We start from the raw sequence: 19,052 nt of genomic DNA, 5'->3' as shown, positions 1-19,052 counted from the left end.
GAAACCATTCCCACAACCCTCCATGGTCCCTTCCTACGGCCAACCCCTCAATCCGCCAGATGGAGCACGTACGTCGCCACCTCAAACGGTCTCAAGTCCACCTTGAACTTGCCCCCTTCCAACACCACCTCCTCAAGCTCGTCCTCGAGCAGGTTCGCCTTGGCAACGGCACGCACATCCCACGTCGTCTCGACGGTGCCGCGCGCCCGCCCGCCCAAGCTGTCGTAGATGCGCAGGACAACGGTGCGCCCTTTGCGGGCGGGCAGGTCGCCCGTCGACACGTCGGCGTCATCCTCGCCGCGCTTGACCGTGTCGAGGACCAGGGCGGGGCTCGAGTCCGCCGTGAGGCGGACGGGCGGCTGGGTCAGAGGCTCGACGGCCGCGCGCGTCGCGGCGGAGCCGGGGTGGGCGGCGAGGAGCTTCAGCGGGTTGTTGAACTCAAAGGCCTTGCGGACGGTGAGGTGCGACAGGGCGCCCTGGTGGGGGAAGATGCCCCAGCGGATGCGGTGGGAGCCCATGTCGGCGTGGGCGTCGGGGGCCTTGGGGCTGCGGAGCAGCGACAGGCGCATGACGTTGCCCGCGGTGGCGAAGCCGTACTTGGAGTCGTTGAGGATGGACACGCCGTAGCCGTGCTCCGACAGGTCGGCGAAGCGGTGGCAGCAGACCTCGAACTTGGCCATGTCCCACGACGTGTTGTAGTGCGTGGGCCGGCGCACGACGCCGAACTGCGTCTCGTAGCTGGCCTCGGTGTTGCGCACGTCGACGGGGAACTCGACCTTGAGGAACTTCATGGTCTCGTGCCACTCGACGTTGCTCGTCACCTCGACGTGGGAAGGCTGGCCGCCGAGCGCGGCCGAGAGCGAGATGATGGTCTCGATGTGCGACTTGTCGCTGATCTTGGTGTGCGTGACGATGGACACGCGGTGCGGCTTCTCCTCGTGCACCTTGGTCTCGACCGCGCGGAGCGGCTTGCGGGTGTCGAGATGGTACACCTCAACGTCCCAGGCCTGCCAGTAGAGCGGCTTGTCATCAAAGATGACGTACTGATTGGCCTTTTGGCCCTTGGGAATGACCTCGCGGTCGGCCAGCTTGTCGTAGAGAGACGTGATGGCGCCGTGCTCCACCTCGACCTTGAGGTGGCCGTTTTCCAGGACGAAGACGTTCTTGGACAGCCGGCGGAGGGTGACGGCGGGCTCGGCCTCGCTCGTCTTGAAGTGCCGGAGCTTCAACAGCGGCCCGGAGCCGCAGGCCACGGCGGCCTGGGTCTCCGAGAGGTCAACCACCTCCTTGCGGTGCCACGGCAGAGTGTTGATGGCGAACCCGTCGTCCACCGTGGCGGTCTCGACCTGGGCGAGCCCCAAGGTCGCGGTGATCCCCTGGAGGATCTTCTCGCCCGTGCTAAACACCTCGGCGTACATCTGAAGAAGAAACGCATCAGCGACGCTGCGTCATCGTTACCTGTCGAGACTCTCGGGCAACGTACCTCGTCCGACTCCCGGTAGGCCATCTCGATGGAGCTTCCCGGGAGGCAGTCATGGAACTGGCAAAGCAGCACCTTCTCCCACATGGAGTCGAACTCCTTCTTGGGGTACTTGTAGGTCTTGTCCTTGACGGACGCGATGGTGGCGAGCAGCTCCAGGTCGCGGAGCACGACCTCGGCCCGCCGGTTGTCGCGCTTGTTCTTGGCCTGGGTCGTGTAGGTGCCGCGGTGCAGCTCAAAGTAGAGCTCGCCATACCACGTCACGAAGGAATCCGCCTTGCGCTCGAGCTTGTCAAAGAAGTCGTCGACCGAGTTGCCCGAGTGGACGCGGGGCAGGAGGCCGACCGTGTCGCTGATGCCACGGCATCGGCGAAGCTTCTCGATGTGCTGCCAGGTCGGGCCGCCGCCGCCGTCGCCCTTGCCGAAGACGAGGAGGGAGGTGGCATCCTGGTCGAGCGACTTGTGCTGCGACATGCTGCGCTTGACATCGCCAAAGTGGGCCTCGGCCGTGTAGGTCTCGGCCGGAGGCATGTGGCAGACGACCTGGGAGCCGTCCAGGGCGACCCAGTTGAAGGTGGTGTGGGGGAAGCGGTTGATGTTGTTCCAGCTGAGCTTTTGCGTCAGGAAGCGCGTCATGCCCGACAGGCGGCAGAGCTGGGGCAGCTGGCTCGAGTAGCCGAACGTGTCGGGCAGCCAAAAGGTCTGGCAGCGGCGGCCAAAGTGGCTCTCGTAGAAGCGCTGGCCGTAGAGGAACTGGCGGACCAGCGACTCGCCGCTGGGGAGGTTGGTGTCGTGCTCGACCCAGCTGCCGCCGATGGGATGGAAGCGGCCCTCGGCCACCTTGGCCTTGACGCGGGCAAAGACGGACGGGTAGAGCTCCTTGAGCCACTTGTACTGCTGGGCCTGGGAGCACGCAAAGTTGAGCTCCGGGTACCGCTCCATGAGGTTGCACTGGCTGGACCACGAGCGGGCGACCTTGCGCTTCGTCTCGGCGAAGGGCCAAAGCCAGCAGCTGTCGATGTGGCAGTGGCCGATGGCGAAGACGACGGGCTCCTTGCCCGACTTGTACACCTCGGCCGAGTTGACCTTGGGGCCCAGGTACTCCTCGGCGATCTTGCGGCACCTCTTGACGGACTCGCGGTCGTTGACGTCGAACGCGTCGATGATGCGGTTGCAGACGTTGAGGGCCTTGTGCTGCTCCCACGAGTCCTGGGGGAACTCTCGCGCGGCATCGCCGATGATCCAGGTGTCGATCCACAGCTGGCGGGCGTCGTTATCGATGGCGACGATTTCGGCGCGGTCCAGGCAGAAGTGCTTGTTGGGGTCGGGAGGCTGGATGATGTCGCCGCCGGGGGGGTTGCCAAACATGCCGTTGCAGGCCATCTCGACGTAGATGACGTGCTCCCGGCCGTCGCGGAACGACTTGGGGAGGACCCATTCGATGCGCTCGCCGCCGCCGGTAAGCCCCTGAAGCGGATGGCCGCTCCCGTCCCAGATGAGGCCCTCGTTGTTGGCATCCCAGTGGAACTCGAGGAGGGGCTTGTCCCGGAGGTCCTCGGGAACCTTGAGGACGACCTTGAACCAGTGGGTGGTCCAGGCCGGACCAAACCAGGTACCGACCGACGTCTTTTCAAACTTGTGGGAGGTGGCCTCCTCAAACGTCGGGCGCGACTGGCCGGGGGCGTGCCAAACCGAGAGCCGGACGTGGGGCTCTCCTGAGGCGACGGCCTCCTTGATCATGGCCCGAAGGTTTTGATGCTCGTACTGGCCGCCCGAGTAGAACTGGCTGATGCGGTCCCGGTAGATCTTGGAGATCATCTGGCCGACGGGCTTGGGGGCCCGAAGGGGATAGTCGCTCTTTGGGCCCATCTGGTCTGGCGTCTGGCCACCCATCGTGACGGCACGAGCTGTCAGAAGCGAGAGCCAAGCTTAAAAACGAAGAGACGGCGGAAGGAGAGACAAGCTGACGACCTTGTATTGTGAACGTCTCGTGGCAATGCTGGTTTGTTAAGACGATGGATCAGAAGAGGATGGATGGCTGTTCAAGGCAAGCTAAGGTATGGTAGTAAGTACAGAAACACTCCTCCCTAGCAAGAGATGGCGGCTTCATTCAGCACGAAAACGCCGAACGAAGCGGATGTTGATGTCAAAGGAGACAAGAAAGTGGGAAAGAGGAAACTCGAGATCCGACACGACACATGGAGAGAGAGAGAGAGGGAGAGGGAGAGAGGGAGAGAAAAGAGACAAGGTGGTGAGGTGTTGTCGGTGAGGTCAGGTGCGGGTCCACCGATCGGATCCAGCCCGTTGTATCATGGACCGACCTGCCAGGGCCCCCCGGGCGCTTGCAGGGGTCTTGCGCTTCCCCGCAAAAGCCCCCGCCAATTAGAGACCAGAGCTTCAGGCAATTTGTCTTGGCAATGTCCCGATCAGGCATCCAATGGGGAACCGGACTGGGAACTTGCAACTTCTTACCAAAGTCATGATGTCTGTTGTTGTGTTTCGTTGTACTGCTGTGTAGTTCTACTCTACTCGCAACATCCCTTGTGTGCGACCTGAACGGAAGCTCTCGACCAGAGACCGGACTCAGCTCATTCTTGTTGAGATTTGAGAGAAGTTTCTTGTTGGTACTGAATGAATGATGATTGGCTTCTACTACTTCTACGTATCATGTTCTACGGCTCCCGAGTCACTACCCCGCCCGGCCCGGGGCAACCGCCTCCTCCCCTCCCGTCCATGATGGTCAACATCCTGGGCGGCTTTCGGAACGAAGGGGACTCACGCTTAGAATCACTCAAGGAAAACGAAACGTCCCGGGACGGAGCATCAGGTACCTGCCCTCTAAAAAAAGAAGAATGCAAACAAAATTCAACGAGCACGTTCTCAAGCTGTCGTTGCTCGACTCTATCGCATAAGTATATAGTATAGTGTCTTTACGGAACGGTATCCCCCATGGCCGAACAACCAAAATATCATATGAACAAGCCCCCGGGAACGCCTTCTTCTCCCGCTTCCCACCGAAACCGCGGCAAACCTGATAAGCCACCCGGCAACCTGACCAAGAACCCTCTACCGTCATGAAATCGAGCTGTACGACCGCTTGCGACTGCTCCCCAGCTGCGCATCCTTGGACCCCGTGTCGGCCGCGTCCTTGGTCGCGGCGTCTCCTCGACCCCGGGGCTTGGGCGTCGGCTCGTTCTCCCACGCCTCGTCGTCCAGCTCCCCATCGTCGTCGTCGTCGTCGTCGTCATAGTAGTCCTCATCGTCGAGGCCCTCTTCCTCGTCGTCCTCGTACTCCATCGGCTCCTCCTCGTCCAGCTCTTCTTCTTCCTCCTCCTCGGCCAGATCCTCCATGTCTTCGTCGTCGTCGTTGTCGTCGCTCTCGGTCTCGCTCTCGCTGTCAAACGACAGCACCCCGAGCAGCGGCACGTCGGTGCGCGCCAGGTGGCTCTTGATGATGTTATCGGCCACGTTGAACAGCTGCGTGTCCTTATCCTGCGGCGCCTCGTGGTCCATGTCGAACTCCCTCTCCTCCTTATCCGCGGGCGGCTTCGGGCTGGCCGAGCCGGAGAGGACGTCGTCTTCTTCCCCTCCCGGTGGCTCCGCCGCCGCCGCCGCCGCCGCCGTTCCCTCTTCGTTCCCCCTCCCGGCGACGCCCTTCTTGAGGGGCACCCCCATCACCCACCTCCTCACCGCCTCCCCCTTGGTCACCCTCCCTTCCTTGCCCACGACCGCGCCCTTCCCCCCCCTGCCGCCGGCGGCCGTCCTCCCCGCCTTCGCCTCCTCGGCGCCGCCGCTTTCCCTCGCCTTGAGCCCCCGCTTGAAGGCTCGCCTCCGCCGCCGCCGCCTCCTCTGGATCCGATCCCGGATGTACCACGCCACGATCACCGTCGCGGCCTGCATCATGTCCTGGCACTTTTGCCGCTGCGCCGCCGCCCACGCCTGGCACCGCTGCTGCTGGTACTGGGCCACGGCCTGGCAGCGCTGCTGATAGTAGCTCGCGATGCGGGAGGCCATGGCGATCTGGTGCGGGTCGAGGGCTGCAGCCGTGGCAGCGGTGGACGCAGCAGCCGCAGCGGCGGCGGCGGCGGCGGCGGCGGCCGTGGACGCCGGATCGGTGTCTGTCGGGGCGGTGGGGTTGCTGGCGGTCGTGGGTCGGGTTGTGGCGCTGGCGCTTGGGGTCGCGGTGCTGGTGGTGGTTGTCTTGATGTTGTGATTGTTGTTGTAGCGGGGTGGTGGAGGACGTTTCAACGTGCTCCCGGCCACGTCGGCGGTCGGTATCGGTGGGGATGGGAACATGGGGGTTTGGGATGGGCGTTGTGAGGGGTTCTGGAACCGTGTCTGGTGTATCCCCTGGCAGCCGCTAAAGGCCCCCGGAAACGGCGGCGGGACCTTGGGGAACATCTGGAACTCGGGCGGCGGCGTGACGGGAATCTGGGGTTTGAAGGGGAGAGGAGGTATGGTGGTCGCCATGCTTGGTATATCCATGAGGCGGTGGGTGTCTTGGTGCTTTGTTGAAACCCAGCTAGGGTGAGGTATATTCTGGTCGTCGAGGAATCGCAGGCCCGTGGCCACTCTTCGCGAGGGGCTGCTGGGTATGTGCGATGTAAGTCAAGGCCAGCAAGCGCGTGCCGGTCGGGCAGGGCGTGTAGGCAAAGCAAGTAAGCGGGTAGAAGAAAGCCAAAAGGTCCGAGCACACGACCCAACGGACACGCGTGTATTCAAATGGAAACGGATCAGAAAAGGCTACGGCAGGGGTTGGACAGGCCGAGCAGGCGAGTTTCTTTATACCAGGTCTGCCGGGCCGCAGGAGCTTACCGTTCCAACGTCCCATCCCATCTTAGCGACCTCCAAAGGGTCCAACGCCGCCTCTGCGTCTAGATTAAGTGGGCTCGATCACCTTGGCTCTGGCCATCAGGGGGGGGGGGAAGGGGGGCGGAACCTGACGACGGCACCCGACAACACCACACCAGGAACCGGGCGGACAGCTCATCGTGCGCGCTCCCATGTCATTGCTTACATCACACAACCACAAACGCAATACCATACACGGATACCCGCTAACCAGGGAGCTGCTGGACCCGGCAGGGCCCATTGGTCTGTTTTGGACCGCCCCGGAGCTTCCCACCGACGAGGTCCAGGACCGGCAAGGCAAGGCAAGTGGAAGGAATAGCAAGGAAGAGGGTGGGGGGGGGTGCGTGGGACGTTGTGCTGTGTTGTTCCTCGAGTGGTTCCCTTCGGTCCAGTCGGGCGGGGAGATGGGCTCGTTCGGGCTGGCATGGCGGGCGGAGCTGATGGAAAATGGCCTGAGCCGTGCTCGGGAAGCGTGGGTTCGAGGGCAGAGACGACGCCAAAATCGGTCGATGCCGAGGGCATCTGGCGGCGGGCACATCTGGGCCGAGAACAAGATCGGTCCACTTTCTTGAGCCATGCCACGGGTCTTCGTGGCTCTTCCCGCCACGCCAATTGGCTCCGAAGAGAGGCGTGCCCGGTTCGTTCGAACGGTCTCGCATTCTCTCTGGGGGGGGGTAAGGCCTGGGAGGCGCTCGGGGTTTTTTCTTTTTTTTTGGAACCATCGCCCCTCCTACTTTGTTACATACCTAACTACTGCGTACGCGGTACATTTCTCATCGGCCATGGGCACCATCGGCCGCGGTGCCCGTGGCCGTTGGATACGGTACGTACAAAAAAACAAAACCAAAAACATGCGATAATTGTTGTTCGTCAGCAACCGAGTCATCATCCTCGCTGCCCACCCCGAGCCGACGTGTTCCCTGCCTCCCGCTTCGGTGGCCCAGTTGTTGGTGGCCAAACACCAAACTAAGAAACTTGGTTCTCGTTGGCTTGCCTGGTCCGGGGGGGGCAATGGAAGGGACGTGCAACGCAGAGATTCCACCCGGAGGCGCCCTGTGGAGATGCGCTTCCCGTTGGTCTCTTGTCGCCGTCTGCCGACGATGGAGAAGCGTCGAGCATCTCCGGGGTTTGGGGTTGTGCAGCGTGGTGCTCGAGTGCATGACAGGCGAAATGTTTTGGACCCATCCTGTGTCAAGAACCTGCTGATTGGGAGCTCAAGTGGCACCATGTGCCACGCCCAACGAGCAGGGGTGCCGGGAAGCCAGCAAGGAACAGCAGGGCGGTCCACGCCGGTCCACTCCCGCTCGGCCCCCGGCTCCAACCCTGAGCCGGCCGCATGCAGATACCTAGGTACCTAGGTACCTACCTAGGTACGTACACAGTAACGTGACCGACAGGGTTTTTGGCCAGCCAGGGTTTTTGGCCACATGCAGCTCCGCCAAGTCGACTATCGCAAGCCACCTCCTAACATCGATCATAACCAAGCGAACAGCGTTTAACACTAACAACCTGCTCTCTAAGATACGTTTTTCCCTCTTTTCGATGCTTAGAAGGCCTCTTAAGATAGCGAACAGTGTTGACGAAAAAGAGCTGCGTATTTAACGCGCGTTCGAGGTACTTGCTGTTAATCCAAAGATAAGCCTTCGCCAGGCTACTTATTTATTCGATCTTAACCGTAACACTCTTGCCAACCGCCGTTCCAACAAACACTAGCTATAAAAAACCGTATACTTGAAAAAGTAACGCTTCTCGCTAGCTGAAGAAAAAGCAATAGTTAAAGCCTATTATTAGCTTAATGCCTAGGGCTAGCCGATAATTATTAAAGCTATTCGTAACTTTGCAACGCAGCTTCTTTAGGCAAAAGGCGATAAAACCCCCTTTGGTTAACGATAGTATTGTAATTTTCTTTCTCGCTACCCAGACTTATAGGTCTAGCGGGTTCGCGCGATGGATTAAGCCCGTAAAGATACTTTTAACTATAATACCGTTAAGCACTGGTTCGAGCTGTTCTAAACCGCTCGCTTTACGTATAACGTACCTAACAACAATATCTATAATATAGACGAAAAGGGCTATATAAAGGGCGTTAGGATAAGCTAATAGGTTATTATCCTTTAGCGCGATACAGAAGCCTTCGTTATATAACTAGGAAATAAGGAGTAGGTTTCTGTAATTAAGTATATTTCTGGTAATAGCTACCTTCTTCTACTATTTATTATCTTTGAAGGCAAGGTAGTATAGTTAAATTAAATCCCCGACAATATAATTATCGATACGAAAACGGTTCTTCGCGCCTCTCTAAATAGCTGGACCGATTGCGAGATCGTAATAAAGTAGGTTTAGTATTTTAAACGGTATATTATACTCCGGAAGCTATTGAAATATCGTTTCTTTATCCTTAACGGCTACGCTAGCTATATCTCGCTTAAATTCGTTAACTTTTACGCTAATTACAATATTATACCCTTATACCTTCCTTTCTATACTACCTACGCCCTCTAGCTTCTTAATATAAGCGTTTTTAGCCTTCTAGCTACCGAGTACAGGCGTTTAGTTAACGAAAGCGCCTTCCTTAGCGCCGTAAGGGTCTCCAACGCCTAGTTCCTTACTTACTATACCTAGGCAAGGAAGACGATAAGGAAGAATATTACTAGCGGTTAGCGTAGTACAGGTCTCCTACCCTTTAACCCCGAGAAGGTCTACGCTACTCTAGGATACTTATCTGAACGCCCTGCCCTTTACCCTGCCTTTCGCCTAGGAGATAGCCCTGCTTCGCGCCTAGGAGATAGCCCTGTCTCGCGTCTAGGAGATAGCCCTGCCCCTCGCTCTGCCCCTCGCCCTGCCCCTCGCCTAGGAGATAGCCCTGCCTCGCGCCTAGGAGATAACCCTGCTTTACGCCTAGTAACTCTAACAGTACGCCTTACAGATTCGTAAGGTCGTTAAGCAAAGTTCTTCGTTACAGGGGCTTTAGTATCCAGGATCGATAGCTTACTTAGGGACTTGGTTTAGCTGTACAGTAGCCTAGTAAAATAATACGTTACTAATATTAAATCCGTTTACGAAAGCCTCTAAGCTAATAATCTTACCCTTTAGTTTTTAACTAACAAGCTCGTTGACAAGCAGAAAAACGGTAGGAAGAAGAGCAAGAAAAAGCAGGTTAAAGGGGTTCGAATCTTAACGGTAGAGGACTATCGCTAGGAGGAGTATAAGCGAGAGGTACGTGCAGCAGAAGAAGCTAAAGAGAAGGAATATCGTATATCTAGACGTAGGGTAGTTAAGATCGCAAAGATCGTTTGGAAAGAGCTGCCTAGAGCTACTAACTTATTTGACTAACTGATTAACTATGTGTTTTGCTTGTCTCCTTACCGCCAGCCTTCTTTTAATTTCTCTGCGTTTGTATGTATCTGTTTAATTGCGAATAGCCTCAAAACTGCCCTGTTTGTATTGCTCATGGTCATCGCGAGACTCCTGATTTTAGTATTGTGGGCTGACCCGGCAGGTGGGGAAAAGGGGGTGGCCAAAAACCCTGGCTGGCCAAAAACCCTGTCGGTCACGTTATAGTACACTACATATAACGGAACCACCCTGATGCAAGCTCTCCCTCTCCCAAAAAGCAACGGGCCCTGGAAATCCCCCGTCACTGCCGTGCTTCACTTTGCCGTGCATATCTTGGTAGGGCTGAGCTCCCTGTATCTCGCTTGAGGCCCTGGATTTCCCGAGGGTTGGCTTGTCGAGGGAGAAAACGTCTTGCAATGTGGCTTGGAAAACGCTCCATCTCCCAGGTCCGTGGATGAATGCCGCACGGCTGCTCATGTTAGTTACCGGCCAGGGTTGAAGGAGGAACTTTTGACTTTAGGGTTGGGGTGGAAACGTCCATGGTAGGTTGAATGTGTTGAATGTGGCCAAGGCGGGTGGGGCCACAGCAAAGCTTCGCCCGGGTGCTGCATCCTCCAAAACTTTCCGTCTCTTGTCCGTCGCTGGGGAGCTTCCGGTTTCTTCCTTCAACCTCAACAACAACAACACCACCACCACGTGAGCCGTGTCGCGTCGGCACCCGGGGCAGAGTTGCGTCGAACAACCACCACCAGGGCGTCGATCCGAGTGAATCAGTGGTCGACAATACCAACGCACCCTCGATCGATTGCTCCCCCCCCCTCCGTCCTCCCCCGCCGGGGTTGCACAGCGCGAATCATTCCCCTCCTACACGACTGACCAACAGGCCATTTCATGCTTGCCCCGCGCCGAGCGCCGATCCCGCCTCATCGGATCGCCTGTCTCAGCTCGCGCGCCCGTCCGATTCCGCCCTGTCAAGCCGCCACTCTCGGGTGGTCCATCCGGCCGAATGTAACCGCTGCTGCTCTACTGTCGTCATTGTCGTCGTCGTCCTCGGCGGCGGCGTCTCCCGCTGCCGCCGCCGTGGGGCGCCGGCGCAGTCCCTCTGCGAGCTGGCATGGTTCCCGCCACAGACCCCCCTATGCCCTCGCGCCCCTCCTCCACGTCCGCGGGAAGAAGACGCGGACCACGGTCAGCCTGGACGACCTGCCTCAGGGACTTGTTGTCCCACCATCCGGGCCGCTCCCGCCCGTCACCGCGGGCGGTGGCATCGCGGCGGAGGAGGAGGAGGACAAGGAGGGCCCCGCGTACCCGACCGTGGTGCTGCAAGCCCGCCGCAACATGGACAAGTTTGACAACTGCGTGCTGCTCACGCGCGTCGGCGGCTTCTACGAGCTGTACTTGGAACAGGCCGAGGAGTACGGCCCCCTGCTCAACCTCAAGATAGCCCACAAGAAGACAAACGCTGGCCCTGTCCCAATGGTATTGTTGTGTCCTCATCTCGACCACCTAGCCGCCGGCACCGCCGCTGCGGCGGCTGCTGCGGCTGCTGCTGCTGTCGTGTTGTCGTTCTCGTTAGCCAGCTTGGTGTTCTGATGGGTTTCTGTTTCGCTTGCCAGGCCGGCTTCCCCTTTTTCCAGCTGGACCGCTTTCTCAAGATCCTCGTCCAGGACTACAACCGCCACGTAGCCATCGCCGAGGAGTTCCCCAACGACCCTTCCGAGAAGGTCAGGTCGGGCGGCCTGATGCACACCCGCAGGGTGACTCGCATCGTCACCCCGGGCACCCTCATCGACGAGAACTTTATGGACCCCTATGCAAACAACTATGTCATGGCCATCCATGTGTCCCAGCCGGCCCGGACGGAGGAGGACGGGCCTGGCCGGCAACGAGAAGCCGAGCCGGTGGAGCTACCCCGCGATGCTGCCGGGAACCTGGGTCTCGCGTGGCTGGATGTGTCAACAGGGAGCTTCTACACCCAGCCGGCGACCCTCGGCTCGCTCAGCGCCATCTTGACTCGCGTGTCTCCGCGAGAGATCGTCCTGGACCGCGCCCTGGAGCGCGACGAGAACAACGCGCTCCTGTCCATCCTCCAAGAAGAGCGCCATCTCGTAACCTATTCGTCCGGCAAGGGAGACCTGCGAGGCCTCGCCGACTGGCGGCCTGTGCTCGAGGCCGACGTGCCCGCCGAGACAGCCGCCGCCATGACGGGCGACGAGGTGCAGGCCGGCAGCCTCCTGATCCACTACGTCGGCGACCGCCTTCGCGGCCTGAGCATGAAGCTGCAGCCGCCCGTCCGACACGAGGCCATGCACGTCATGACCATCGACAAGAACAGCATGCGCGCCCTCGAGCTCAAGCAGACCATTCGCGACGGCGCCTTTCGGGGCAGCCTGCTGCATGCGATCCGGAGGACGGTGACCAAGAGCGGCGCTCGCCTCCTCGGCGAGTGGCTCGGTACGCTGGCTCGAACCGCATCCCCCAAAGCGGGGCAGGGTGGAACGATGGCTGACCCGGCATCGCAGGTGCCCCTTCCACCTCTCTCGAGGTCATCAACTTCCGCCAGAACCTCGTCGCTCGCTTCCTGGAAGACGAAGACCTCCGCGACGCCGTCGTCGCTCTGCTCCGCAGGACCCACGACTCGCAGCGCCTCGTCCAGCGGTTCGCCCTCAACCGCGGCGACCCGGACGACCTCCTCCGCCTCGCCAACACCATCAAGGCGACCGAGGACATCGTCAGCCTCCTCAAGGCCTCCGCCGGCCGCCAGCCGCGGACCGAGGCCAAGAGCAAGGGCTCGCCCAAGCCGCCGGACGACTGCCTCGCCGTCATGGTCGACCGCATCAGCCTCGACCACCCCCGCCGGCTCGCCCGGGCCATCCGCGACGCCATCGACGAGGAGGGCCTCGTGCAGCGGCACCAGATGGAGGACAACGAGGCCGGCGAGATGATGGCGCTGGCCCAGGAGATCGTCAAGGCGGAAGGGAGCGACCAGGACGAGGCCCTCCTCCCCAAGGTCGCCTCCGCCAAAGCCGCCAAGCGCAAGGCCTCGGCCGGCGGCACGACCTCCCTCCGCGAGCACTACGGCGAGGACAACGAGGTCTGGATCATGAAGCCCGGCGCGTCCGAGATGCTCTCGCGCCTGCACGCCCAGCTCGCCGACCTGCGCCGGCAAAAGGACGAGCTGACCGAGACCCTCCGGGTCCGCCTCGGCGCCGCCTCGCTCACGCTCCGCTGGACGCCGGGGCTGGGGCACATCTGCCACGTCAAGGGCAAGGACGCGAAGCGCGCCCCCTCCATGAAACCCGCCGAACCGGCGCCCGACGGCCAGCAAGACCAACCGCCGGAGCAAGAGCAGCCGCCGATCCGCACCCTCTCCACGAGCCGCACGACCCGCAGCTTCCACCTCCCCGAATGGACCTCGCTCGGCGAGTCGCTCGACGCGACCCGCCTCCAGATCCGCGGCGAGGAGCAGCGCGTCTTCGCCTCCCTCCGCGCCCGCGTCGTGCGCAACCTCGTGCGGCTGCGGCGCAACGCCCGCGTCCTCGACGAGCTCGACATCGCAACCTCGTTCGCGCGGCTCGCGGCCGAGAAGGGGCTCGTGCGCCCCGCCGTCACGGCGGCGCCGCAGACCGTCATCATCGGGGGCAGGCATCCGACGGTGGAGGGAGGGCTGGAAGAGCAGGGCCGGACGTTCCAGCCAAACGATTGCGTCATTGGCAGCGTCGGCGGCGGCGTTGCTGGTCTCGGGAGCAGCAGCTCGCCGCTACCATTACCATCATCGTCACCCTCATCATCATCATCACAGGCCACGGAACACAACGAACAGGAGAAGGAGGAGGAGAAGGAGGAGGAGCAACAACTCCAACAAGGCCAGCCGTCCCCATCCCCACCACCCGCCGCCTCGGCCGCAAAACCGGCCAGGATCTGGCTCATCACGGGCCCCAACATGGCCGGCAAGTCCACCTTTCTCCGCCAGACCGCCCTCATCACCATCCTCGCCCAGCTCGGCAGCTACGTGCCCGCGAGCTACGCCAGCATCGGCCTCGCCGACGCCATCTACAGCCGCGTCGGCTCCGCCGACAACCTGTACGCGGACCAGAGCACCTTCATGGTCGAGATGCTCGAGACCGCCGCCATCCTGCGGCAGGCCACGCCGCGGAGCCTCGTCATCATGGACGAGGTCGGCCGCGGCACGACCCCCGAGGACGGCACCGCCGTCGCCTTTGCCGCGCTGCATCACCTGGCCACCGTCAACCGGTGCAGGGCCTTGTTCGCGACGCACTTCCACGCCGTGGCGGACTTGTGCGCCGAGCACGGTCTCGCGGCGGGCGATCCGGGCGAGCATGGAGGGAGCGTGGATATGTATTGTACGGACGTGGCCGAGGACGAGGATGGGGGCTTTGTTTACGTGCACAAGCTGCGCAGGGGGGTCAACAGGCAGAGCCACGCGCTCAAGGTGGCGAGGCTGGCGGGAGTGCCCGACGAGGCGATACGGGTTGCGAAGCAGGTGTTGGAGAGGGAGACGGGGGCGGATGCCTCCTCCTCCTTTTCTCTACAGGGGGACAATGCAGGGCAGATACGGAAGCATGGCAACGAGTCTGGCGTGGCGGCGGCAGCAGCAGCAGCAGCAGCTGTGGGATAGCCGGGTGGGGTAACAAACGTGCGTGTCCCTGGGCAGGCTGTCACAACGGAACTCTTCGAGGGATCTTGTTTTTTTTCAGTTAGCCTCGATGCCATGCTCATGTAACAACAGGATGTAAATGGAACGCCAAGGAAGAAAAATAAAAGTGTCTCATCTTGATGGGTTTGTCATCAAAGTGATAATCAGGGTTAAAAAGCTCTTTGATAATTGTTTGGAATAATCATCGACACCGGGTGCAGGGGCTTCGGAAAAAAAGGGAATAGGACGTAGACAAACTTACCATTACGGGACACTGCCAACGGGCAACTCTTGTTTGTTTTCGTCAGCACAACCTGCCGTTTCCACACGCAATGAACCAGCCAAGTGACCGTCAGACACAGAGTGTTTGATTGAGCCGCAGCCGATCTACGTAGCCATGGATGATGAAGATTCCCAGAATCCCGATCCGACCCGAACCACAGTTGCCGACCCAACAACACCGTCATGCAGTCATCACGTCTAGTCGCTAATGGGGTTGTCAGCAAAACGCTCCGGCGAGGACGGGGGCGGGGGGTTACGAACAAGAGGCCGCCGAAGCCCTCATCGTCCGACTCCTCCTTCTCGGACTCCTCCTTCTTCTCCTCGGCCTTGGTCTCGGCCGGGCCAGCAGCAGCAGCGGCCGCCGGGGCGGCAGCGGCATAGGCCTCGGGGTTGGCGATGCGGTCCTTGAGCTCCTCAATCTCGGGCCAGCTGAACTCGGTCTCGATGGCAACGGCCAGCACCTTCTTGTAGGTGTTGACGAGCGAGTGGATGACCGAGGGCAGGGTCGGGTAGTTGAGGGCCAGGGAGACGGCAGCGACCGTGGTGATGGCCGAAGAGAACGACTTGAGGAGCTGCTCCTCGCCGATGTCGAGAACCGAGGGGGGGAAGGTGTTGCCATTGTCGTAGACCTGGGCGATGGTCATACCGTAGGTGAAGGGCGAGATGTTGAGCATGTTGAGCAGGGTGGCCTCCGAGGGGCCGACCTTGGCGCCGGCCTCGACGAGCTTGAGGTCGCTCGTGATTTCAATGGTACCACGGGCGATCTTGGTGGGGACGCCGAGGGCCTGGAAGAAGGAGGTCTTGCCGGGTTCCATGCCGGTGTTGCCAGCAGGCACCCACACGTCGACCGGGGCGATGGCACCGGCACGGGCGGGGGCGGCAACACGGTTGGCCAGGATCTTGTCGCGGATATCCTTGAGGTCGCCGTTGGTGAAGACGAAGCCGATGTTGCCCTTGACGAACGGCAGCAGGCGCTCGTACTCGGGGGCGTCGGCGACGAAGGTCCTGAGAGCGCGGCGGACCTGGAGAGAGGGGGAGGTTGGTCAGACGCGTTCCCTGCTGCGCAGCCGGCCGGACAGGAAGCCATACCATGGTGTTCTTGCCCATCAGGACAACGCCCTGGCCACGGAGGGCCTGGCGAATCTCGTGCATCTGCTGCGACGAGACATTGTCGACCGAGACGATGAAGATGGACTTGTACGCCTCCAACAAGCCCTTCAGCTTGTCGAAGTAGCCGGCCTTGTTTCCAGATTTGCCCCCCATATCTTCTTTCTGTATGAAGGCAGGATGTTTAAGGGCGATGGTTTGGTGTTTGAGGAAACAGAGGTCCAAATGGTTGGATGCTTTGGGTGAAAGATTCCCCAAGCACAAGAATCGCCAGAATGATTTTGTCGCCCACAATCGATGCGTCCGACCGTGGTAGGGTTACCTCGGCCGACCAATGAGGGGCCGCCCAGCGCCCCACCTCCCTCGACCCCCGGGTCCCCGTCGTGCTGATGCCCCGCTCTGCCTTTCCGGGTGCGGCAAGTTTGGGAGAGACACCAGCCACACAAAGACGCGAGACAGCAGCCAGCCTACTATAGGTACGCAGTACGCTGTCCCACGAGCACCTCCGGCAGCTGGACCAACCTGCTCTGCACCGCTCGAGGCTATCACTCCTCCATGTGGGAGCGGACAGCCTCGACCCAGCCCAGCACAGCCGGGCCTATGCTTGGCGCAAAAGCCGAGCGAGGGTTTCTCGCCGCATCGCCTGCTGGCTCACAGTAGGCCGTCTTACACAGCCAGCACAGCCACACGTGGCTGAAGTGACGACAATTTTCATCCGACGTTGATGAACTGAGAGCTCGCTCACTCAAGGGAAAGGAATCTCATTACAAGCGCTGCAAACGAAACAGGTTGACCAAGACCCCATTGTTGTCCCGGTTGGTTCCCTGGATCTCACACATCCTTCGTTTCGACATGCCCAAGTTGCTAACTTTGAACATGTAGGTCGTGGTTCGTAGATCGGAGAGCTCCGGGGTCATCACCCGGACATTTCTCTCCTGCTGTCACCCTCACGGCCAATTGCTAGCTGCACCCGCCCATTGGCAGTTCAAGATGGTGGCATTCCCGTACCACCTCGTCAAGGCATGCGGTGGCATCGTCTTTGCCGCCCAGGGCAGCGATATCCACTCCTTCAACTCCCGTCTTGAGCATGTCTCGACATGGACGTACCCTCATCAGCATGCCGCCGAGGCCACCCGCCCGGCCGAGGAAGCCCAAGACTCGCCCGCGCCCGAGGGACCGCCGGCCAAGCGTCGCAGAGTCGAAGATGGCGATGACGCTACCGCGCCCAACGGCCACGGGCAACAGCCGTCTTCCAATGGGCAGCCCAGGGGCAGCAAGGCCGCTCAGTATGACAATCCCGCCAACGAGCGGGCCTTCCTCCAGGGTCTGTATGCCACCGCGGACGGCCGTCACTTGATCGCCATCACCGGCTGCGACAAGACCATCTGGGTGTTTGAGCATGATGGCGCCGGTCACCTGAAGGAGCTCAGCCGGAGGCACGTCCTGCCCCTTCTTCCCGGTTCGCCCAGCCCCCGGATGCCAACGAGCTAACCCGCTCCTCTCCCAGAGCCATGCCCAAGCGCCCTTGCGCCCTCACCCTCACGCGGGACAACCGCACGATCCTCTCTGCCGACAAGTTTGGCGACGTCTACGCGCTTCCCCTGATCCCCGCCGCCGCTCCCACCCCCGACAGCACGTCCTCCCCCGCCGCCGCCACCCCGGCGGCGCTCACCCCGACCATCCCCCTCTCCCGCAGCGAGACCCCCGTCATCCTCCGCCCCGAAGCCAACGAGCTCACCGTCCACACCAAGCGCAACCTGCGCGCGCTCGAGAACCAAAAGATCAGCCTCGAGCGCAAGGCGGCGCGCGAGGCCGAGCAGCTCGAGCCGAGCCGCCCCCGGTTCGAGCACGCCCTCCTGCTGGGCCACGTGTCGATGCTGACGGCCATCGCCGTCGGCGTCGCGCCGTCGTCGTCGTCGTCGTCGTCGGACCCCGCGGCAAAGACGCGCGAGTACATCGTCACCGCGGACCGGGACGAGCACATTCGCGTCTCGCGCGGCATCCCCCAGGCGCACGTCATCGAGGGCTTTTGCCTGGGCCACGAGGACTTTGTGAGCCGGCTGTGCATCGCCCCCGGCGGGAGGGAGGAGCTGCTCCTCTCGGGCGGCGGCGACGACGACGTGCTCGTGTGGGACTGGCGCGGCGGGCGGCTGCTGGCGCGGGCGCCGGTGCTCCAGCACGTGAAGCAGGTCAAGGGCCTGGAGGAGGCCACCAAGGTGGCCGTGACGAGGGTGTTTGCGACGTCGAAGTGGCATGTCACGACGGATGGCACCGAAAGAACGCTCGTATTTATCGTGGCCGAGCGGTATGTCGCTTTTCTTTCTTTTTTCTTCTTTTCTTTTTTTCTTTTCCGCCCCCCTGTGTCGTTCCACCTGTTCCCCCACCTCCCCTCCTCCCCCCACCTTTCAACGTACCACACCAGCTAACCAACCCACCAACCAACCCCCACCCACGTTCAGCGTCCCGGCTCTCCTCGTGTACGAGCTCTGGCCCGACAACACCCTCCAGCACCGCTGCAACATCCCGCTTCCCGGCAACCCTCTCGACCTGGACGTCCTCGAAGGAGAAACGTCGGGCCCGGGAAACACGTCCTGCCGCTTGGTGGTCGCGCTGGACCCGACCCAAAAGGGATCGTCGTCGGCGACAACGGAGGCGGAGGAGGAGCCTGGCTGCCGCCGCCGCCGCGCCACCCTGATGTTTATGGACAACGCAGGAGACGAAGGGAAGCTTGTCCCGGTCGAGAACTTGCCCGCCGCCGGCGGTGCGGATATTGGCGAGGCGGAGCTGCACAGGCTGTTGTACACGACCGAGGCGCTGAGGAAGTTGACGGACTATGAGTGAGGGTGGGTGACCGGGATCGACCTCGACCTCAACAAGACAGCAGCATGTTGCATCTGCATATCTTTTCGTTGTAAGCTCGGGCCGGAGGAAATCTCATGGCGGCATTCCTTGTCAGCCTTGCTGCGTACGGCCAACATCCGTATCCGAGGAGGGCGGGGGAAACGACCAAGGGGACACGGCCGCGCCCCGTCGATTCGGTCGAGGCCATGCATGCCTCGGAAATAGAAGCACCCAGGCCTTGCGGTTGCGAGGCCTTGGCCTACCTAGGTACGCACGGGCAGACAATTCAATACAGCTCAAGATAGAAACGGCTTCCGAGTTTCCGGTCAAAATACCCGTTATCATTCGCCTAGCGCTACCGAACCCATTGGCAGCAGAGCAACAACCTCCGCCGCGCGTGCGCGAAAGCAAGCCCAGATGCCTCCTCTATCCTCTCGAAAACGCCGCCTTACCAAAGGTGCGAAAAAGAAACAGAAACAAAAATAAAATGATCCTGGC

At 61.0% G+C, this 19,052-nt stretch overlaps 5 protein-coding genes across 5 annotated transcripts; 2 read left to right on the top strand and 3 right to left on the bottom strand.

Annotated features, from left to right (window-relative positions):
* Nucleotides 1-47: 47 nt before the first annotated feature.
* VTJ83DRAFT_2318 (uncharacterized protein) lies at nucleotides 48-3,373 on the bottom strand (the record flags this gene model as incomplete). The annotated part of the gene is made up of 2 exons (XM_071008575.1): nucleotides 48-1,418; nucleotides 1,484-3,373. 2 exons carry the CDS (start codon nucleotides 3,371-3,373, stop codon nucleotides 48-50), a joined length of 3,261 nt encoding a protein of 1,086 aa, XP_070868858.1.
* Nucleotides 3,374-4,552: 1,179 nt separating this feature from the next.
* On the bottom strand, nucleotides 4,553-5,965 carry VTJ83DRAFT_2317 (uncharacterized protein; the record flags this gene model as incomplete). The annotated part of the gene is made up of 1 exon (XM_071008574.1): nucleotides 4,553-5,965. The coding sequence occupies one exon, from the start codon at nucleotides 5,963-5,965 to the stop codon at nucleotides 4,553-4,555; it is 1,413 nt and encodes a 470-aa protein (XP_070868857.1).
* Nucleotides 5,966-10,558: 4,593 nt separating this feature from the next.
* Nucleotides 10,559-14,306, top strand: VTJ83DRAFT_2316 (uncharacterized protein; the record flags this gene model as incomplete). The annotated part of the gene is made up of 3 exons (XM_071008573.1): nucleotides 10,559-11,146; nucleotides 11,284-12,121; nucleotides 12,190-14,306. The coding sequence occupies 3 exons, from the start codon at nucleotides 10,559-10,561 to the stop codon at nucleotides 14,304-14,306; spliced, it is 3,543 nt and encodes a 1,180-aa protein (XP_070868856.1).
* Nucleotides 14,307-14,804: 498 nt separating this feature from the next.
* On the bottom strand, nucleotides 14,805-15,869 carry VTJ83DRAFT_2315 (60S ribosomal protein uL10; the record flags this gene model as incomplete). Its single annotated transcript, XM_071008572.1, has 3 exons — nucleotides 14,805-14,811; nucleotides 14,868-15,628; nucleotides 15,696-15,869. 3 exons carry the CDS (start codon nucleotides 15,867-15,869, stop codon nucleotides 14,805-14,807), a joined length of 942 nt encoding a protein of 313 aa, XP_070868855.1.
* Nucleotides 15,870-16,703: 834 nt separating this feature from the next.
* On the top strand, nucleotides 16,704-18,554 carry VTJ83DRAFT_2314 (uncharacterized protein; the record flags this gene model as incomplete). The annotated part of the gene is made up of 3 exons (XM_071008571.1): nucleotides 16,704-17,149; nucleotides 17,221-18,018; nucleotides 18,173-18,554. The coding sequence occupies 3 exons, from the start codon at nucleotides 16,704-16,706 to the stop codon at nucleotides 18,552-18,554; spliced, it is 1,626 nt and encodes a 541-aa protein (XP_070868854.1).
* Between the last annotated feature and the right edge of the window lie 498 nt (nucleotides 18,555-19,052).

Source organism: Remersonia thermophila, chromosome 2 (assembly GCF_042764415.1).
Source record: "Remersonia thermophila strain ATCC 22073 chromosome 2, whole genome shotgun sequence".
NCBI classification, from domain to species: Eukaryota; Fungi; Ascomycota; class Sordariomycetes; order Sordariales; family Chaetomiaceae; genus Remersonia; species Remersonia thermophila.
Note: the sequence above shows the minus strand (reverse complement) of the source record. Positions and strands in the feature narration are given on the sequence as shown.